The 20,125-nt window shown below is 40.0% G+C and overlaps 1 protein-coding gene across 35 annotated transcripts in view; it reads left to right on the top strand.

Moving 5' to 3' along the window:
* DLGAP2 (DLG associated protein 2) overlaps positions 1–20,125 on the top strand; it is a 480,112-nt gene that overhangs the window by 357,016 nt on the left and 102,971 nt on the right. For 21 of the 35 annotated variants that reach the window (XM_074581677.1, XM_074581673.1, XM_074581669.1 and 18 more), the window contains one exon: positions 7,099–7,164. The exons of 11 other annotated variants lie outside the window; for them this stretch is intronic. In XM_074581677.1, coding sequence (XP_074437778.1) covers positions 7,099–7,164 — 66 coding nt within the window. The remainder of the gene's footprint in view (positions 1–7,098; positions 7,165–20,125) is intronic. 3 more of the 35 variants (XM_074581678.1, XM_074581674.1, XM_074581670.1) reach the window with 1 other exon arrangement.

Raw genomic sequence — 20,125 nt, 5'->3', positions numbered from 1 at the left:
GCTGCTGTGGGGAGCCAAAGCCTTTCAGGGTGATCACCGCAATATTGCTAAGGCAAGCCGTGTTTTGTGGATGATTTTCAGCTGCCAAAAGCTGGGAGGCGGGAGCTGGTGCTGCCAAGACCAAGATGACCCCTGACAGCTTCTGTGATCCCCTGCAATGTATTTCATTTTACACTTTTTCCAAGATAGGACCTGAGGGACGCAGCCAGCTTCCTCTCCTTGATTTAACAGGCTGCGTGCCTGACTACTTTCTCTGATAGCTGAAGCCTAGTTTCGCAGTCCTGCTATCTGGAGCTATGCAATATAAAAGTGGAAAGGCTGGATGAATGCAAGAGACCAGGAATTTCTCTGTCCTGCTCTTCAGGGGGTGGGGAGGGTGATTGTTTGGTTTTAGCAGTCTTGGTAGTAACCTGAGCTAAGTAAATGCTGGGATTCTTCAATATTTATTAGAGTAATATATAAGACAAATGTGTTTGTGTTTGGAAAGACAAACAAATTGTCTCTCTTGGGCACAACTTAATATGAATAATGAATTCTTGGAGTTATGAAATGGGCAGATGAAAATATTATTTTAAAAAAAAAACAAACAGAGAATCACATCATACCGCTGGAAAACCCCATGCCATAAAGCCGTTTGGATTTCTGGCTGCTGTGTCGGAAAATGGCATAGCAGAGTAACAAAAATACACAGAGAAGAGAAGGATGATGAAAGATTTAGAATGGCTTTGTCATGATAAAATAGTAAACAGATTGATTCCTCGTTTTGGAAAAGAAAGGACTGACACAGGGATATGGTAGATGTCTACACAATTGTAAATGATATAGACATAGTGAATAGGGATCGATGATCCATTATTTTTCGCAACCAAAGAACTAGGGGCACCTAATTAAATTATCAGGCATCCTGATAAACAAACAAAAGGAAATTCTTTTTCAAATTCAGAATAATTAAATTGTGAGGTGCATTGGCACAGGATGTGGTAGAGGCTATCAGTATAAATGGGCTCAGAGAAGATTAGATGAATCCTTAGAGGACAGATCCATTGGTGGCTATTAAAAACGATGGTCTAGATTAAACTTCCATCTCAGGAAGTCCCTTAAGTGCTGATTGCGGGAAGCTGGAAATCTACGTACTTGTCCTGTTTCCAGAAGCATCCACTTTGGGCCAGTGCTGGAGCCAGCATACTGGGATGAACAGGTCTTTGCCGGATCCATCAGGAATACTTTTATGTGTGTGTGTGAGAAAAAATAAGAACAAAAAAAGAGAGGGTGTGATGAGAAAAAAAAAATCAACATAATTAAACAATTACTTCCTCTTACCGTTAATACTTTTCACACAGGCCTCTTGCAGAGGAAACCTCAGCAACCTTAAATCTCCTACTACCATCTTTAGTTTTTACTTCAATAATAATTTTCCCAGCCCTGCTGTGCTTCTGTGTATTTGTTGCTTACCAGCATGCTATCAAAACAATGCACAAGAGTATTGTATTTGACAATACTGCCACCTGGGCTATGTCTGCAGTAGTAAATTAAACAGTGTGTGGACAAAGGCCCAACAAATAGGAATTTGATTATTAGAGCGGTCCCTGTCTAAGTTTTAAGCTTGACCAAGTAATTTTCACTTGACCGAGTAATTTTCACTGTCCCAAATAATTCCCAGGCTTGACTAGGGAGTTAGCGCAGGCAAGGAACCATTCCCAATAACAGTTTGGATGGAGCCAGCCTGTTCTTGAAGATACGACTAGACCACACCAGTTGGCCTCATGGCCAGAGAACGGGCCTTCTCCATCCCTAATTTACTATATAGACGTAATATGGATTGGATGTAACCTCTTGGATGAGAAAAGGAGTAGGTTTGCCACGTGATTTTGGGAAGGTCTGAACCAAGCTGTCTCCCAGGAGGGCTGAGGGGGCCATAACGACACCCAGGTGTGCGTGCATTTGGTCATTTCCTTTAGGTCCTAATGGCAGTTCCCAGGGATACATACCCTGTAGCAGAGTGGGGATACCTATGGCCAGGGTCAAAGGCCACCTGCAAGAAATTATTTAATTGGATAGCAGGCTAGTGGACTTTGAGGTACAAGAGATATCTCTTCTAGATCTCTAAGCATCTCTAGTCTGGAAGAGGTGTTTTGGTTTTCTCAAATCACAGAGTGATATGGTGAGAGTCCTATATTCATAGTCTGGACACATTTTATGCTCTGTAATTATGTGATCAAATGAAGTTGCACCTGCTGTTTAATCCAGACATTTCAGGGCCTGTGTTCTCTTTCATCTGTTGTCAGAGTTAATATGCCAGGTGCTATATAAGACAGAACTGAAAAAACAACAGCTATCATAGGGAGCTTACAGGCTGAAAGACAAGCACACACAGAAAAAAATCGGTGGGAGGTCCAGAGCAGGCCAATAATAAATAAATTAAAATCCAATAAACTAGAAGTTCAATATCAGCTGTAGTTCAGTCTTACTCTCGTATTGTGATGGAGAAGGCAGTTAATTGATTATTAGTCTTTCTGATGCGAGCCTTTTGAAGTATATGAGCAACAAACCCACTGGGACTGGGGCCTATTTTGTGGACAGACAGGTTATGGAAGAAGTACGCTTAGGAGATGGTAACAACATGGCTGGTTATTAAGGGCAGAATGAATGCATAAAAAAAATGAGGGCAAACATAGAGGCACATCTTGGTGCAAGACTTTGCAGATGAAGAAAAAATTTAAACTGATAGGTCAAGCTCAGAGAGCAGACAGAGAGGTTAAAACTGAGATGATAAAATCTGAAGGATGGCCGAAGTGATTATCGAAGTGAGGAAAAGAAGCGATATCAGATGGTTTCTGTGCAGTGACAGTCAAAATGCTCACTTAGACCACAGACAGACGGTAGGGAACAGGGCAGAAGACAGCGTGTGTCCGTTAGCTCCTAGAGAAACTTTACTTCCCTGACCCAGAACACAAAGTAATCCTACATCCTACTGAACCACAATCCAGTACCAAGTGTAGGTCAGACATGATGAAAAATTGACCCCCAAGAGATTAGCTGCATCTGCTTTACATGGATGTAATTCTGTGGCCTTCAGCACATTTATTTTGGATTTACGTTGGACTGTAAGCTATTCTCTAGGCACTGAAGAGTGGAAAGAAACAGCTAAGGCTCCCTCCATACTTGTAACTCATCAGCGCACACCCTTGCTCAGATTTGGCCCATGCCAACCAGCACTTCCCTAGGTATTGTCTCCTTAGTGGGGTGAGGAACAGCACAAGCCGGCGTGTCGGATGTCAGGCACTGGCCTATGTCATTTCCCACTATACATGTAGCTTCAGGGTTGTATGAGCCGTCTGGATCTGTCAAGCTGGTTCCAGCTCAGCAATGTCTCCTGATGTTTCCAAGGTAAAGTCTGGAGAACTTCATCTGTGAAGAGTTCCTATCACAGTCTTGGGTGTCGTCTGTGCGGTGTTGCACTGGAATGCATGACAAGATCTATCACATTTTTCAAAAAGAAAAGGAGATACTAGATGTAAATGACAGTTTATGCTCTCCTATTTATACAGATCACAGCATCATTTTTTGATACATTCAGCTTTCACAGAAGCAGACATCTCTCCACTTTTAAAGCCTATCATTTTTTGTCACTATTTTGAGCCCTGTTGAGAGTGAAGACTTCTCCCACTATTTTTATGTTGAAGTTTCAGAGGCAGGTTTTTGCTTTCTCTTCAGACCAGTCTGTGATGCAGTAGTTTGTATATTGAGACAGGATTTTAACCAGTAATCGTGTCCTGTGTCTGTGGACCGTGTGTTCCGTTCATTGTTTAAAACCTTAAATTGTAAATTGTCCTATTTTCATAATCTCATCTTTGTTTGCATTTCATTGCCCATCAAAATATTCCATGCTAAGCCTACTCTTTTCCTCTGTGTCCACTGGTGTAGAACGGTCTACCAGTAGGCCCACCTTGAGCACAGGGCAAGCTGAAACACTATGGACCTATGAGACAGAGGAGGTGAATGACATAAAATGAATGCATGCATTTTATGACACTTGAATTTCAGCATGCGCAAGAATTCTGTGATAATCTGCCTGACTTCATTACCATGAGATATGAAGGCTGCTGCTGTGCTCATGAATGAAGGATGTGCTTTTCATTGCTACGATCAATAATAAAGATGGTGATTTTTAGGAAAAATGTAAACTGAATAAACAAAGACCATGTATGTCTGTTGTTGAAGGAATAATATGACTTTGAGGTACAGTTCAACTTCACACAAAGATTGTCTCTGTAATACTGCAAGAGCCACCGAGACTTTAGATTAATTTATACTTCATAGGTGCAGAATACAAAAATTGAATCTCTTCCAGGGCTGAAGGAACTGACAGTAGCCTTTTGAAAAGACAGTCTAAACAATGAATCAGTGATGTGAATAGATATAGTCATAAAATACAGAGAAATTAGGAGTCCTCATGCTTAGGAAGTAAACTAGTCACTAAGAGCTACTCATATCCCTCATGCAGATTCATAAACCAAAGGGAATCACAAAGGAATTCTAAGTTCCTTTGAAAGATTTGCCATTGATCCGATTCAAAACAGAATACAGCTTTTTTGCAGGATGGAAATTATAACTTTTGTGTGCTCTCTATAGGCTCTTCTAGACAACAGGCTCACTGACACTAACAAATGTATTCACATAGGATAGCTATGGGAAAGAAATGGATTCTAATCCTAATTCTACTGGATAATTGAGGCAGAAAGATATTAACCGAATTGTTGACATTGACACAGGAATTCTGAGGGCAAAGTCAGAATCTGACTTATGGATCCCATTGCATGACCTTTCCCTTTCATTTTGAAAAAAAATAAAATTATTTTCTTCTTTTTTTCTCAAACACACCAAATCCATAAATGTTTATCAAGTTTAGCCTACCCCTAAAATTTTAGTCTAGTCTTTGGTAGAGCTTGTGAGAATGATGCTGGCTTCTTGCAAGGGAGAAATAATATTATGCATTTTACTTTCTTTGGATCATTCTATAAGGGTTTATGAATATGTATGTACATGATATAACTTTGGAATAAATTAATAGCTTCTTTTTCAAAAATACTAAACTACTATTTCAATGTAAAGCTTCAGTAAGATCTCCTGGTTACTTACAGTAAGATCTCCTAGTTTCTTACATGAGTGTAAAGGATCCTTCAGAATATTTTTGTTATAACTTTCATTTGATTTGTAACTCCTGTGCAGCCAAATTAGAGGACAGGCATATGAGTTACACAATATAGGCAGATCACGTGAGCAGAGTCTCCATGGAAACTGCCTAATTTGTGCTTTTATTTAATTAGAGTTGTCCATTACCTCTCCAAATGAAATTTAATTTAAATTCATATGCCAGTCATTTTTTAAATTGCGTATGACTTTTTATCCGTCACTTAACGAGATCTCTAGTAGGCTGTATTTCAGCAAAGTGAGTTTATTTAACAATTTGAGTTTATAAACAAGATGTTTATTTGACAGCTCAGCTTATCCAACATTCGTGACATCCTCAGGACTTATTTTCTATGCAGCATCTGTGCTGTACTACTCGCTGTTATCAATTTGATATTCTTAACCTCACAAATTTTCAAAACCAGGAACAATTGTTTGAGAGTATCCAGATGAGTATATTCACTCATTGTGCTTGCTGGGAGATAATTGGGAAAAAATCATAGTACGAATAAAAAGTGCAACCAAGACGAAGAAATACACAAAATGCACGTATTTGTTAAATGGAGCATTGAAACAGGCAAAACAGTGTGGCTGTTGTAAGCTGAACCACAGAAACCAGCTTGTCTGAGGCATCGAGGTGCTCTTAAGAGAAGTCAAACCTACGGGAATGTCTGCCTGAGGATATGAGGAGCGTTAACTGATGTAAGTTATTTAGAAGTCCTCAGTCCTCAGTCATGCACTGCAGAAACGCGGTCTGCAATACGTTATTTTGTCTTTCTCTGAAGAATCGCTGGTTGAACGTACAGTGAGAGGCTGCGGAGTACTCTCTTCTGTCGCTCTTCTTTTGAGGCGTCTGTGCTTGTGACACACGTGGTAAGAAGGAGCACGGTGGAAGCTCAGTACTCAATACAGCGGAGTACTCAAACAGCTTCCGCTCAGCTGAGACACCAGCAAATATGGATAACGAGGCAAAATCATTAAAAAAAAAAACATTAAAAAGAGAGTACTGTGTGCTTACATGAAACACATTACTGTGGTATTTTTTTATCCTGATCTATGTATTCTCAAGGCAAACTCGTACCTTAAGGAAGTGTTACTGACCCAATTTTCCGCATGCAGGTCTGTGTTAGAAATAGCGGAGCCAGGTGCCAGGTGCAAATTAATTTGTGTGCCAGCGTGACGAGAGCGCAGTGCAGAGGCAACAAGCTGCAACTGGGAAAGCGATATAGGCAGGGTAGCTGAGAGCTGCACTCGGGCCATCCAGCGGGTCTCTGCGTACCTCGCTGCCTTCGTACGGCGTAGGCATGTCATCTGAGCTTCAGTACTCGTCCAGAATTACACAACTTGTCTCGGGCACAAAAGTAAATGTTATCCGTAGGAGAAAGTCACCATCGCAGCATTATCAGAGTTCAGAATTGCAGAATTGAAATGGTTGTGAATAAAAGGTAAGGAAAATGGCCTGAGAATCCTGAGTGGCATTATTATCATCAGAGGTGGGAAACCGCTAGCGGCACAACTGGAGGACTGACAATAATGGTTCTTCCTGGAATAAATACATTAAGGCTAAAAGGCAGTAGAATTCAATGTGACTAAGCAAAGCTGAAAAGAACAATGTAAAAGATGTTTAAAAAAAAAGGCATTTATGAATATGATGATACTAGTGATACGAAAACATCTGGCAAAATTAAAAAAAAAAAAGAATACTAGAACAACTGGCAAAGATGAATAGATACTGCAGATAATAGCACCTCAAGAGCTTCGCAGTATCAGAGATGCTGAACGGTAACGGGTATCCCTGCATGGATTTTTAAATCCCTGCGTGGATTTAAAATCTAGTGGGGAGTTTATGTCTGGATATACAAAAATACCAAGAGTTATTAAATAGCTACTTTGTTTCTGTCTTTTCAGAAGAAGAGGGTGGCGATCTGCTCAAGTCGGGCTTCAGTTTTCCAGGGACGCCAGAGGAGGAGCTAGGTACAGATCTCGTCTCACAGATAACTTGTCCTGCTTGTTCACCCAGAGGCTGGGGGCGGCCGTGGGGGTGCGGAGGCAGGAGGCTGCTCTGGGGCACAGCCCTTCCTCAGCCGCAGAGCCCGCGCCAGGCACGGCACCAGGCGGTGCTCATGAGAGCGGCCAAAAACCTCTCAGTCCGACCCTTCTGGGAATTTCTCACCTGACACAGAAGGTTAGAGAATTGAAAGCAGAAAAACATCAGATCTGGGTAACATCCAGGCAACCAAGAATTCAAAAGAAGGTGTTCAAGGAAATTACCAACTTTCCTTCTTTTGTCTTTTTCTTTTTGTCTTGCCCCTTAGAAAACATCATAATTGCAGAGTTGTCAATGTTACCTTTTAAATTTAAAAAAAAATAAATAACAGAAGCAAGAAGAAACCAGAAACTCATAGAACCCATGAGTGAAATCTTGATACCTCTGTCTCACAAAGCTAGTAGTAAAACGTCCCACTGGCTTCAGTGTAGCCAGATTTATACCTTTTAGACTGTGCAAAATTGAGTTTCTGTTCCTGGAGTTTCATATTCAGATTGTCACTTTTCTATGTGAAATCCATCAAAATTTTTATTTATGTGCAATTACTTTGTGTGGTTATTTTTGGAAGAGAAATACGGAAAGTGGTTTCTGTGTGTTTGCTAGTTGAAGCCCCCTTTATTCAAAGTGAGCATACTTAGATCTCAGAAGTTAGTGTAACAGTAATTTTTCTCCTTTTGTGCATATGTTCATGTTAATACATTGCAACAGTGTATTTTGTGTTATTAGGGTATTTTTGTACTTGCCAAGAATATTATAAACTCTCACCCTGACCTTATTGTTGCACATTGATAGGAAGATAAATCATAGTTGCTATATTAAGGAAGAAAGCCAAACAGTTTGAACAAGGAGCAGAAATTCAGGTAGGGCATGTCATTATGTTTAAATAATCTCTTAGAACAGGATTTTGTAAAGCAAGTAGTGTTGCCACTCACTTACCCGCAAGTCAGGGAGTTCCACAAATGTTCAGTGTAAAAATATCTGTATTGGATTTGTTTGTCCACTTGAAAAAAAATGTTTTGTCCAAATTTGTTTGTCCAAATGAAAAAAAAGCTACAGGCAAAGTTCCAAAGATCAGAGAGACGGATGTGTTAAGGAAGCGGTGGAAGAACTTTCAGGCATTTTCTTCCTTAATTAAAATAGAGTAAGAGGAAAACTACAGTTAAACATGGGGGTCCCTAGGAATATCACAAGTGAATCCTGTGGAGGAGTCATGGAATGAGCACCTTCTTGGGTTTTTGGGGGGGTTTTTTTGCCCTGCTGCCCCATTTCACAGCATAAAGGAAGGAGTTCAGATGCCCCAGGGTAGAATTCACCTCATCTAACAGTTGGAAAGTAATTCAGATGTAGATGTCTAAACTGTAGATATCTGGACTTCCTTTAGAGTCAATGAAGAGTGATAGACTTTTCTAGGACATGGCAGATTTGGTCTACTTTAGAAGCTTAACTTAGGGTGGGATGAATCATGCCCTAGAAGTATGTCAAAATTGTTCTCCTTCCCATTTGGTTGAGAAATAACTGCAGAATTTCTGAAGCTGGAGTAAATGACCTATGAGTCGCTAGTATTAAATGCCAGGTGTCTACAGGAGTAAGGACCTTCATATGAAAAAGGTAATCAAAGATTAATACAAAGATACGCTCTAAACTGATCAATCATCCAGCACCCTGATAAGGAAAAAGATGGTGGATTAGTCAACAGAGATGAGGAACAGGAAAGTAAAAAACAAGAATAAAATCAGAACCAGACTACAAAGCTAAGCTGCTTTCGAAAACGTCAGCTATTCATGGACAGAGGACTGAAAAATAAAAAAATGCTAAAAGCGAGGAAAGATCTGTCCTTGCTGCTAAATTTTGGGTCCCTATTGGAGTCCTCTGACTCTGAAAATAAGTACCAAAGATCACTGGGTAATGAATGGAGAGAGGTGGATAGCTTTAACATTTTCAGAAGGAAATCCTGTCCTCCTGACTTAGTTACCAAACTGTAGATGGCCAAAATAGGTGGACTGAATACCATCAGTAATGTAAAAACATATGATGTCCTGTTCTCCCTTAGACAGAACCAGTGTAAAACAAGGAGCATAATACGGAAGATGGAAACTGTGAAGACTTTTATAAAAGTTTTGGGATAGTCAGTGAAGTTCAGTGTAGACGAGTTCTGTAGTTACGTCTGCACTGGTGATTAACACCTCTACAGACAGCTGGAACGTACCTGTCTGTCTGTCCCCTGGTGTTGTGTTCCGTTACTTGAAGATCTGAGTTCAAATTCATGAACTGAACATAGCATTTGTGAAAAAGCTACAAACGATTAGATCTTTCTCAGTTTCCGCTTTTTCTTGCTGTTGCACTTATATATATTTAAATATTCATTGAAGAGAAATCTGAATCTGGATGGATACTCTAATCACTGGGCTATGGAAGTGGGCTCTCTCTCTATATATATGTGTACACAGCCCCATGACTATGTAATTAATTTGTATGAACAGCTTCAGTCTGAAGGACTGCTAGAGACATTCATTCCTGAAAAAAACACAGAACGGACTTTCCTTGAGAAGTAAAATAATTGCCCCAAGTCAAGGCAGAGTAGAGATGGTATTCTTTAAGGTAGTTCTAAGTGCAGGGCCATTCATTATTCTAGACTCTGGTAACGGCTCACTGTCCCAAGAAGCTTCAAGTTGCAATCTCTTGGGTACTGAAAAAACTCTGGCTCCAGGCCCTTATTTGTAAAAAGGGTTTAATATTTCCTAGTGAAATTTCAGGGCTTTGGTGGGGATTAATTAATGTTTGCACAGTATCTCACCAGAGTGAAAATGCTGAATAGTCACTAAATAATATTGTTAATACAATGATCCACTGCCTTAATTGGGAAAAGGTATCAAGGGATGGGACTGCTCTCAACTCTTTTACATTATTGATTCTATAAAAGACCTCATTAGTTAAACCAGGCAGAAATGCAATGGATTCCTTCAAAAAAAGCTTACCCAAGCATTTATAGTCTTTTCTCAAGAACAATATTTCATAGCTTTTCCATTCCCGTTTACTTGTTAACAGAGTTCAGGGTGCTAGGTAATGTCATGGTTACAAGATTCCCGCTCACACCAAAAATTCCTATTCTTTTCAGTAAGAATATCTGAAATAAGCAACCTGATAAAGGTAGCAGGGCATGGTGGTAGGAGCAAGAGATCTGACGTGCGTGATGCCAAGCAGCTTACTCTAAGTCTCCTGGAAACTGGAGTTTCTTCCAATTCCAAGCGTTCTTCTAGCCTGTGGTTATAAAATCTGGAAAATGCAATTTATTAGGAAATAAACGTTTTATGAAACTACTCTTTTCTATGCAAACTGGAAAATTCTAACAATCTTATTTACTTTAGGCATGTATAGGGTAAAGCAACAATTTGCGTCAGTTGTCAAAAGCAAATAGTGTGATCTTAACAAGAGACACATGGAACACGTGCCATGTGTCAATGGCATTCAAATAGGAAAAGAAAGATGTGAACAGGGAAAATGGGACGAACTTTTCTTTAAATATAGATTTCCATAGGCAGCACATGCACAGAGTAAAGAGGGAAAAACAGACAGATTATTGAAAAATCATTTTAACTCCTTTTTATAGGCAAGGAAAAAAAGTATTTTACACAAGTTTAACACTTACCAGCTTGTAACGTTAAGCAAAGAAAGACAACCCACACTAAAGGCTTTTTGTTTTCTTTTCAGGAAAAAGTTGATGTTAAAAGAAAAGGGTAAAACCTATAAAGCAGGCTGCAGTTACTAATAATGCTCTTAACCTGCCCCAGTTGCAAAGTAAAGTGTAAGGGAGTTTAAGGGCAGGTTATGAAAATGTATTTTTATTTCACAGTTGATGCAGTCGTGCTTTTGATTAATTGGTGTGGTTCAAGTGTCAGACAGTAACTCATGGTTATTCAATCACTGTTGATTGCATGATCACGCCTTTATGACCTTACGTGTTGAAAGGAAGAAGGATACAGCCATTCTTGAAATAAAAAAAATAAATGAAGGCTTGACTTTCCAGTCTGTCTGTGTTTCTACCTAATTATCCAGCCTTCCTCAGTGCAGTCAGTGTCTGAACACTTTGCACTTCTCGTGGGTTTTAGCTTCATATAAAAGGCACGACAGGAAATTTTCCCAAGGGGTTGGCAGTGCGCCCTTGGCTCTCCTCTGTGCCAGATCCGTGCCGCAGTCCACCTTCCCCCAGAGCACCCAGGGATGGTTACACAGCTGCAGACTTCGACTGGAGCTGGTGGGACTTCAGTCAGCCACAGGGCTTGGCCACACAGAGTAAACTGCTACAGTGACACTTATCCCTGTAATTAGCAGGCACAGTAACCAATACTTTAAATTCTCAGATGGGCGTTATCCCAGAGACTGAATGTTTCCCAGCTTTCTGACACTAACCCTCGGAGATACACAAGTTACTTTTATTGTTGTGCTATGGGGAACTGCGGTAGGGAGTCTACAAGAGATATCCTCAAAGGTTAACTTAAACCCAGTGGCCACTGTCATCACTTCCCATGGCCTTATCCTGCACCGTGCAAAGAATTTGTGGTTGGACAGGAAATCTTGACTGCAGATTTCTCAAGTTAATCCTCTAACCACAGGACTATCTTTCTTCCATATAATAAAAATATGTAGACAGGTGGTTTGGTATGGAGATATAAAAGTCTTTTAAACTTACAAAAGGTTTTAAATATGAGATGCCCCAATATGTCTCCATGTCACTGTCTTATTTGCTTATTGTGACTAGATGAACAGATGCTAACAAAAAAGCCTTTTTTTTTTTTAATTCCATCGTACCTTGAAATAATTCCACTTCAAATCCTTCCTTTTCCTCTACCCAGAAACTGTAGTGTAGAAGTTTACTGATGTGAGGATCAAGACCACGGAAAATGTTAATGAAATAATGGGGAATGTTTTTCAGAAAATAAATTTTGAACTTTAAATTCCTTTTAGTTACGCTTGAGAGCTTATTCTGTGAATTACTTTCAGTCATAGAACAAAATCATATCATACAGCCTGAGCCTCATATAAAAACATGTTAACTATCCTGCATTTTATTTATAGGCCGTTGGCAACAAATGCTTACTAACAATCTTCAGACCAGAAGCTATTTCTAAAAATTAAACACCTCATAATGTCAGATAACACTGCAAAAATCCCATTAGGCCCAAGGTCAATTCGCAAACAGGAGAAGATATTTGTAAGGATGTAAGATTAATCAAATAGGTTATTTGTTATGAATTATTCATCCATTTCTACTACAGAATACAACGGGGGTTACACATTTGTTACTTTGCCAAGAAGCAAATATTTTTGTTGTAAGTGGTTTGTGCATTCTGAAAGGGCTGCCCAGCTGAGGAGGCTCCTAAGTTCAGTTGCAGAGGAAATATGGCTTTTTTGCAAATTGGGAAGCTTCGTCTCATCGTTAGACCACATCTGGACTACTAATCCCAGTGTCTGCACTGGAACGAATGAAAGACTTTTCCAGGGAAAAGAGAGCGAGAGTGAAGAAGAAGTGGGGAGAAGGTGAAACAGCTTAAGTTTCACACTTGGGCTGTGGGATGTTAGCAGAGGAGGGACGTTTTTCTTCTCTCCCTCATGCCTCGCTGACCTCTGTAACACCTGGCTGCAGAGCTGATCCGAAACATTTCCTTTCCCATGGAGCGTGCAGCGGCTGCAATGGAGATGAGAGACTGACTCATCTGGCTGCTTCCCCGTGCCTGCCTTCTTCACCGAGTGCCTTCACTGTATTGTCTCCTTTCAGAAGGATATAATGGGCAGCCTTTTAAATGTATTCCCACGATGGGCAGCTTAAATGATGCGCTCTCCATTTCCCCAGAAGAAAAGTTACCATTCTCTAGCTCCACGTTCATTATAGGCTGCTTTAGGCTCTATTGAGGGTGGGACAGTTTTCATTGGCACAACCAGGGTGATGAGGGTACTTCCAGCATGGAGGTACATGACCACGGCTGTCTGTCACAGTGCTGGCCACGTAGGTCACTAATTCAGTCTGTCCTCCTAAGGGGATTTGCAGCAGGATAAAGACCAGCAAATATTGCTAATACAGTCCAGGCTTTCACTGGTGACTTCAGCTGTCACCTTTCATTGCGCATTTCTTGCGCGATTCCCTTTGTTTTTTCCATCTTTTAACAAAGTCATTTCTCTCCATAAATAATCAGACAGCAGCACGGTAAGATGCCCTGACTCGAACTTGCCAAGGGTGTGGGTGCTTAACACCACCACCTCGTCCCAGGAGCCTGCTTCACAGTTTGACCCTTCACTGCCACATGGAAAATCTGGGTGCTAACGGTTGCGGGACACGGCAATTAATATTTGCAGTGTTTCCCACAGACCCAAAACAGAGCTCAGCCAGGCAGAAAAGGGACGGCACCCTGGTTTGAAAAATTCCTAGTCTGAAGGTTATGGGAAGAGGTTTCTGCCTGTTGCTATGGCGACAGGTTTAAAAGGGAACTTGTCACCAAGCTGCTGTTTCTTCCTGCACCCCATAGGAAAATCAGGATGAGACCTCCTCCATCTCAGTGGGTTGAGCTGAGTAGAAAAGTTCACAACACAATGACAAAGCAGCAAGAGGCAGTGCCAAGGGTGTACAGCTGAGCAGATAATGATGAACTCCGAAAAGTAAAAGAAATAATTGTTTTGGGTCAGACCAAGGCTGAAACTCCAAAATTTTTGGTGAATCAAAAGGCTGCAAAGAACTGATGCTGAAGCAAACAGAAAATCAAATCATTTTCTTCTGTTCTGACAATTTAAAAGCTGTATTGAACGTTTTTAAAAAAAAGTAAAGGGGATTTTGAAATAGAAAGGTATTTTAAATTAAACAATCTTATGCTCTGTGGCAATAATCAATGCTTTTGAGAATTAATGCTTAGAATATTTCTTTCCCAGAAGAGCACTCTATAAAATAAGCAAAATCTTTAAAATATATCCATGTTTTAAAGAAATAATAGAAGGAATTTAAAGAAATAATTTAGAAGGAATGTATGATAAATATTTTTGCTTGGATATAGAAACATTAGTCTCCTCATGGGTCCCCTCAGTATTACAGAGGATGGTAAACTTTCTCTGTGATGTATCGTCATAAATAAAGGACAAATTCTGAAGAATTCCAGAAACGCTAAGCAAATAAATATTAATTCAAGAAAGAAGTTCATAAATATCAGCATTATTTCTTTTGTTTGATTTTTCATTTAAGAATCAATGATAAATATTTCTTATTAGAAAAGAAACCTTGGAGATTTGGTAGTTCCATTCAGCTGAATAGTTGGTCCAAGCGGTTTGGATCCTGGGGATTAAATCTTGGCCCCTATGCTATCCACGGCAGTATTTCAGCAGAACCGGTTTCACCCTTCCGTGCCATCGTCTTCCTGACTGGGGACCCTTCTGGGCTTCTAACACATTTATTCCAGCCCAGCACGAATTGTGCTTTCTGTAAAATACAGCCCTGATTATTAGAGGCGATCCTCCTCACGTGACACCAGGATTCGTAGGTAAACTGACCAAGAACTTTTCTCAGCAAATGTTTAGAACTAACTCCGACCCAGTGAGGTTAATGGGAGATTTGTCATTGCCATCGACGTGACAAGGATTTCCCTTTTACTTCTAGAGCCGTGTGCAGATTCCTGTGTATGCAGAGCTGTACTACCCAGTTACTTTGCCTTTCTTTAATTGCTGAGAAAATGGTCGCAGTTTTCATACCACCAAGGGAAACTGATTGTCTCCTGTATTTGACTAGTAACTGCAACCAGCAAAATTTTCTCCTTTAGGATAAGAAGTCCATAAAGCCAGGCACAACAAGGAACAAAGGAACTTTAACGGTGTTGGGCTAGCATTTCTGGTGTGTATTTGGAAGCACAATAACCAATTTTCTTATATTTAATTGCTCAATGATATTCACATAATGAAGCCCTGGTTGACTCCATACAGCTGTATTTCTCCAGAAGAAAGCTTACGTGTTAGTTAGTTTAGGTTAATCTAATCCTGATACTTTATATTTTTTTAAAAAGCTTCGCTGATAATACAGATTCTGCAAAAAAAATGTTAGCCGTAAATAATTTTGTGGACTTACCTCCGTCATAGCACTGTTGAAAAGGCGCATAGTGGCAATGTATTTCAAACTTGAAAAGCACTGTGGAGGTCTGTGTGCTACATACCAATCAATACCAGAACATCATACACTTCAAACCGATGGAAATTAATTTTTCACCATCCTGAGGACTCCCTGCATCCCTCCACTCCAAACCCTGGAGCTTCTTGCAAATCCCATGTTGCCTCTCATGGATATCTGTCCTGCTCTTTGTCATGGCATGGGCACAATATTGTGCCTCTCATCCTCCCCATACAGTCCAAATGCCCATTCTTCCACCCACAAGACATAGGCTATCATCATTCCTCAAATACTGTTTCTACATTTCTCCTTTTTCACATTTTTCCTTTTTCCCCTGTTTTTCGTGCCAGGCAGCCGGTGTTGTAACCCTGCTTTAACATGTCCCTGGTCACAGCTTTCCCCCGTGATCACAGTTCTCCTCGTTTTTCTTCCTCCCAGTGTATTGTACTACATGTCCCCTGCAATGCAATACCTCCGCCTCCCACCCCGCCACCTCAAAGATCCCATTCGCATTTATCGACAGTTATTCTGCATTCCTTTTACTATATACCCTTTTCTCTGGTCGTGCTTATTTATGTCAGAAATAAATCCCTTGGGATGTTGTATTGCCAGTCTCCTAATCTCTATGTGGAAGATGGATGGAGCTGAAGTCAGAGAGCTGTTGTGCTGAACAGTATGATTGGGTGCCATCAAATATTTGTTCCACCTGCAGACATCTGCGTCAGTGCTCGAATCCGTGACTGTGATGAATAAATGGCAGCACTCCAAGTGCTCCTTACTTCTCCCTTTGGGTTTTCTGACTTTGCTCCAAATTGTTATGTTCTGGTCACTGTTGCTGTTTTAGGAACAGAATTTGCATGTCCATTTTTATCAAACACAGGAGTTATAAAAACCATCTTATCCTTGTTCGTTACTTGTCATGCGGTTCCACTGAATTAGCTTGGGCTGTCAAACCATTTTCCATGTTTTAGCATTAGTCATGTGCCTCAGATCACCTAAATTTATATATTTATGATGTAGTTTTCTGCATCGGAACTTGTCATCTACAGCTTTCACTGTGGTCAGCAGAGATAAATATGTACACTAATGGTGGTATTCATCTGACATTTTTTAGATATGTACTTCAGGCTGAGGTGAATCATGCCAGTTCCTCCTACTCCAAAACAAAATCATGTCCAGACGGCATATTTGTAACAACGTTTGGCCATGTTACCCTTGAAGTCATATCTATATATTGGCTGTAAGAGTCCTATTAACACAGTATGAAGCTATGATGGCAACAGTTTAACTGTATGGACTGATCCCATCCTGAAGGGAGGGTGTAGAGAGGTGGGTGTTGGCCTCTTCTCCCAGGTGAATAATGACAGGACCAGAGGAAATGGTCTGAAGTTGCAGCAGGGGAGGTTTAGATTAGATATTAGGAAGAATTCCTTTACTGAAAGAGTGGTCAGGCACTGGAACAGCCTGCCCAGGGAGGTGGTGGAGTCACCATCCCTAGAGGTGTTTAAGAAATGTCGAGATTTGACACTTCAGGGCATGCTCTAGTGACAGAGATTGTATGGGTTTGGGTTTTTTTTGTGTGTGTGTATGGTTGGACTCGAGGATCTCAAAGGTCCTTTCCAACCATGAAGATTCTATGATTCTATATTCTATGATTCTGTGATTCTCTGGCTCTGTTTGTTTAGTCCACTGTTATAAACACAGCCATATGTGCCTTCCGCAAGGACCGCTCAGGATCCTGGATAGAGAGGTATTTCATTTTCAGGCTTAAGTGTCAGAACAAGACAGGAATCCATTTGTAGCCAATGGCTAGTGTTAGTTTGACAGCCCTGGGCATTTTTGCGTTCGGTGTTAGGTCCTCAGAACTGCCTACTTCTCTCCTTTGACTGTGCAGGGAGACTGGGTGCATAAAGTACCTTGTTGGATTAGTCACAAGCAAGATATTACTTATTTTGAGGCGATGCTACCACTCAAAGTAGCCTGAGATGTTAGATAGGAATTCACAGACAGGTGAGTGCACTGCATGCAGTGCAAATGCAACTCAGTGTAACGTAAAATACATGTCATCTTCTAAAGCTGGAGGTTAAAGTCAGGTAGTCATCCAATCTTTGCAGTTTTATGTAAAATTTATCCAAGGTGTTGTGCTACATAAATAGGTTGGAAATCTCAGGAGACCAGAACAGCAGCTTAAGGCATTTCCAGAATTTCTTCCTTGCGCCTGGCAGGTTATTCCCTCTTCTCAATTCCTGGAAATATTCATTTTCAAGGTTAGAATAAAACAGAGAAAAATGCTATAACAAGTTAATGAGGAAACAGTGCTCATCTAATGCTACTTACTGCAGTCCTTGAGCAGACAAATCTCCAGCTAAAACATTTTATTTATGCATTTTAATATTTAATATGTACTTATTTGATTAATGTAGTTGTTTTTACACTATTTAATTGTTGTATTAGTTACAGATTAGGCTGTGAGGATATTTCGTTTCATAATACGTTGCAGCACTAATCAAACTGAGTGAAAGTGCACAATGCAGCAGTCTGGTTTTCTCTACCGCATCTTTTTGAAAGCTAGGTTAGGTATCTCTCTTCAGCAATGCATTTTACTGGTTCCACTATACAAAGAGGTGCTTCTTCTCCAATGGAAATAGCACAAATGTTTCAGATGGGTAAGCAGTTTACCAAGGAGCTTATAAGGTTAAAGCAATTTAAATTAATTTCTCAATAGAAAAAGAAGTACTTTGCAATAAAGAAATAAATAAATAAAAGCAAAAATCAGGCACCATTTAGTTGTTCCAGGAATTATTATTATGCTCCGAAAGCTTGCATTCAAGACGTAACACACACAAAGATTCGAACAAAACAATTTGTGCAGACCTGCATTTCTTTTGAATGTCAGAGAGGTTCCCAGTGTTTTTTACATTGATTCTTTTTAGCAAAGAACAGTGTTCCAGGAACTCTAGAGATGCACAGCCCTTTTTTTTCATTGCTTAGGGGGTTTTAGCCCATTTTTCCTAGCACATTAATATTAATTCTAATTCATTTTTTCAAACAATATTCTTGGTCCTTGAACCTCTTGTTCTTCCCTGGGTACTGCCTGGTAGAAGGAAGAAGCTTGAGTGCTCTCAAAATTGTGACCAGTCCCTGAAGACAGGCAAACTAACATCTGCTTGGAGTAACAGAGCAACTCTTTTAGCATCAGAAGAAAAAGCAGGGGAAAAAAGCAGGAAAGGACATGGCATAACAGGGAAAGAGTTGAAAAAGACAGGAGGGGGATGCAGAAATCCTTCCATCTTTCAAGGTTAAAGGTTGACTTATATCTCCTAAAAGAAGAGCTTCAAGGGATTTGGATTTGGCAGATTTTGGAACTACTGGATTCTCTCTGACATAACAGCCTATGTCTTGGTGTAGATCCCTCCCCAAGTCTTTATGTAGTACCTGACTGTCCGTTGAAGTCAATTGAAAGATTCCCTTTTGCTCTGATGGAACCTGAAAAAAAGCCATTCCTGTGCTCACATAGTTTTTCTGTGTTCCTATTCCTCTATCTGCTTTGGGTTACGTTCGTTTGCTCTTCTGTCTCCCTTCAGTTCTTTGCTTCCGATGGTGGCACTTTCTTTAAGGGACTAGACATTAGTATGCTCAATTGCTTTTATATTTTTCGAGTGATTAGCCTAAGACATAGGAAAAAAATAAACGCTTGTATTTTATTCTAGATACCACTTTTTTCAAGGCGTAGACTAAATTTCCAGCTCAGTCTGTCCTTAGTGGATAAATCTGGCATTATTTTTTTATACCAAAATCTTAAGCTTCTTTTTAAAGGATTGAGAAAAAAAACATTAATACTGTAGCTTTACGAAGTTTTATGAATCAGCTGAGCTGTGGACATTGACCATAGACACACTTTTAGCCCCTTGCAAATGCTAGAAAAGCATGTTAGCTTAATTGAATTTTAAGCTAGCACATTTTTCTTTGAGTTTCTGGCAGGCTAAGAGCTGGCACATGGTCCATTACACTGGTCTGGTATCACACAGTAATTCATTCCGCCATAGCTCGACTGTTTCTTCAAGCCCTGAAACAGGCCTCCTGACCAAACTTGACTGAATAGTACAAAGCACAGATGACTTGATAAATTTATATATTATAATGCAAAATTCTGAAGATTTTTCAGAGGGTTTGTAAGAAGAAGTAATGGTGCCTGGGACACAGAACAGGTCTGTTGTACCAGGCAGAGCCCAAACCTAATTGGAGTGATAAATTTATATTATGCACATGTAGGTAATTTGGGAGTTTATCTAGTATCAGTTACTCTCTGTGGCAGATTTAAGAGGGGAAAATTACTTTTGGAAAATGCCCCCTCTTAATTCAGTTTTTTAATTATTTTGATTATGCTTATTAAATGCCTATAGCAGTTTGTAACTGCTGTGTTTCAAACAAAAAAATTCAGAAATTCCATGAGGCACATAAAATGCTATAAGGCTGTGAAAGCAATGTACAGAAAATTGTATTTTTCTACAGTTGCACTGAGCTAGTATCATAGGGAGTCATGAAGGATGGAAAAGCTGTTGTTAGATTATCCATTGCTGTGCAATCAAATCACGCTGTCTCATATTCCTAGGGATGTAACAGGATAAAAATGTTTGAAGCTCTCTGGGCTATGTTTGATGCTGCACGAGGCCTAAGGAAATCACCAGGGATTAGCAGTTCTGAGCTAGGGAACTCATTTAAATGAGTTTCTTATTCCTGGCTAATTCCTTTCC

This window comes from Larus michahellis, chromosome 3 (genome assembly GCF_964199755.1).
Source record: "Larus michahellis chromosome 3, bLarMic1.1, whole genome shotgun sequence".
Classification (NCBI taxonomy): Eukaryota; Metazoa; Chordata; class Aves; order Charadriiformes; family Laridae; genus Larus; species Larus michahellis.
The sequence above is the reverse complement of the archived record's forward strand: the minus strand, read 5'-3'. Positions and strand labels throughout refer to the sequence as shown.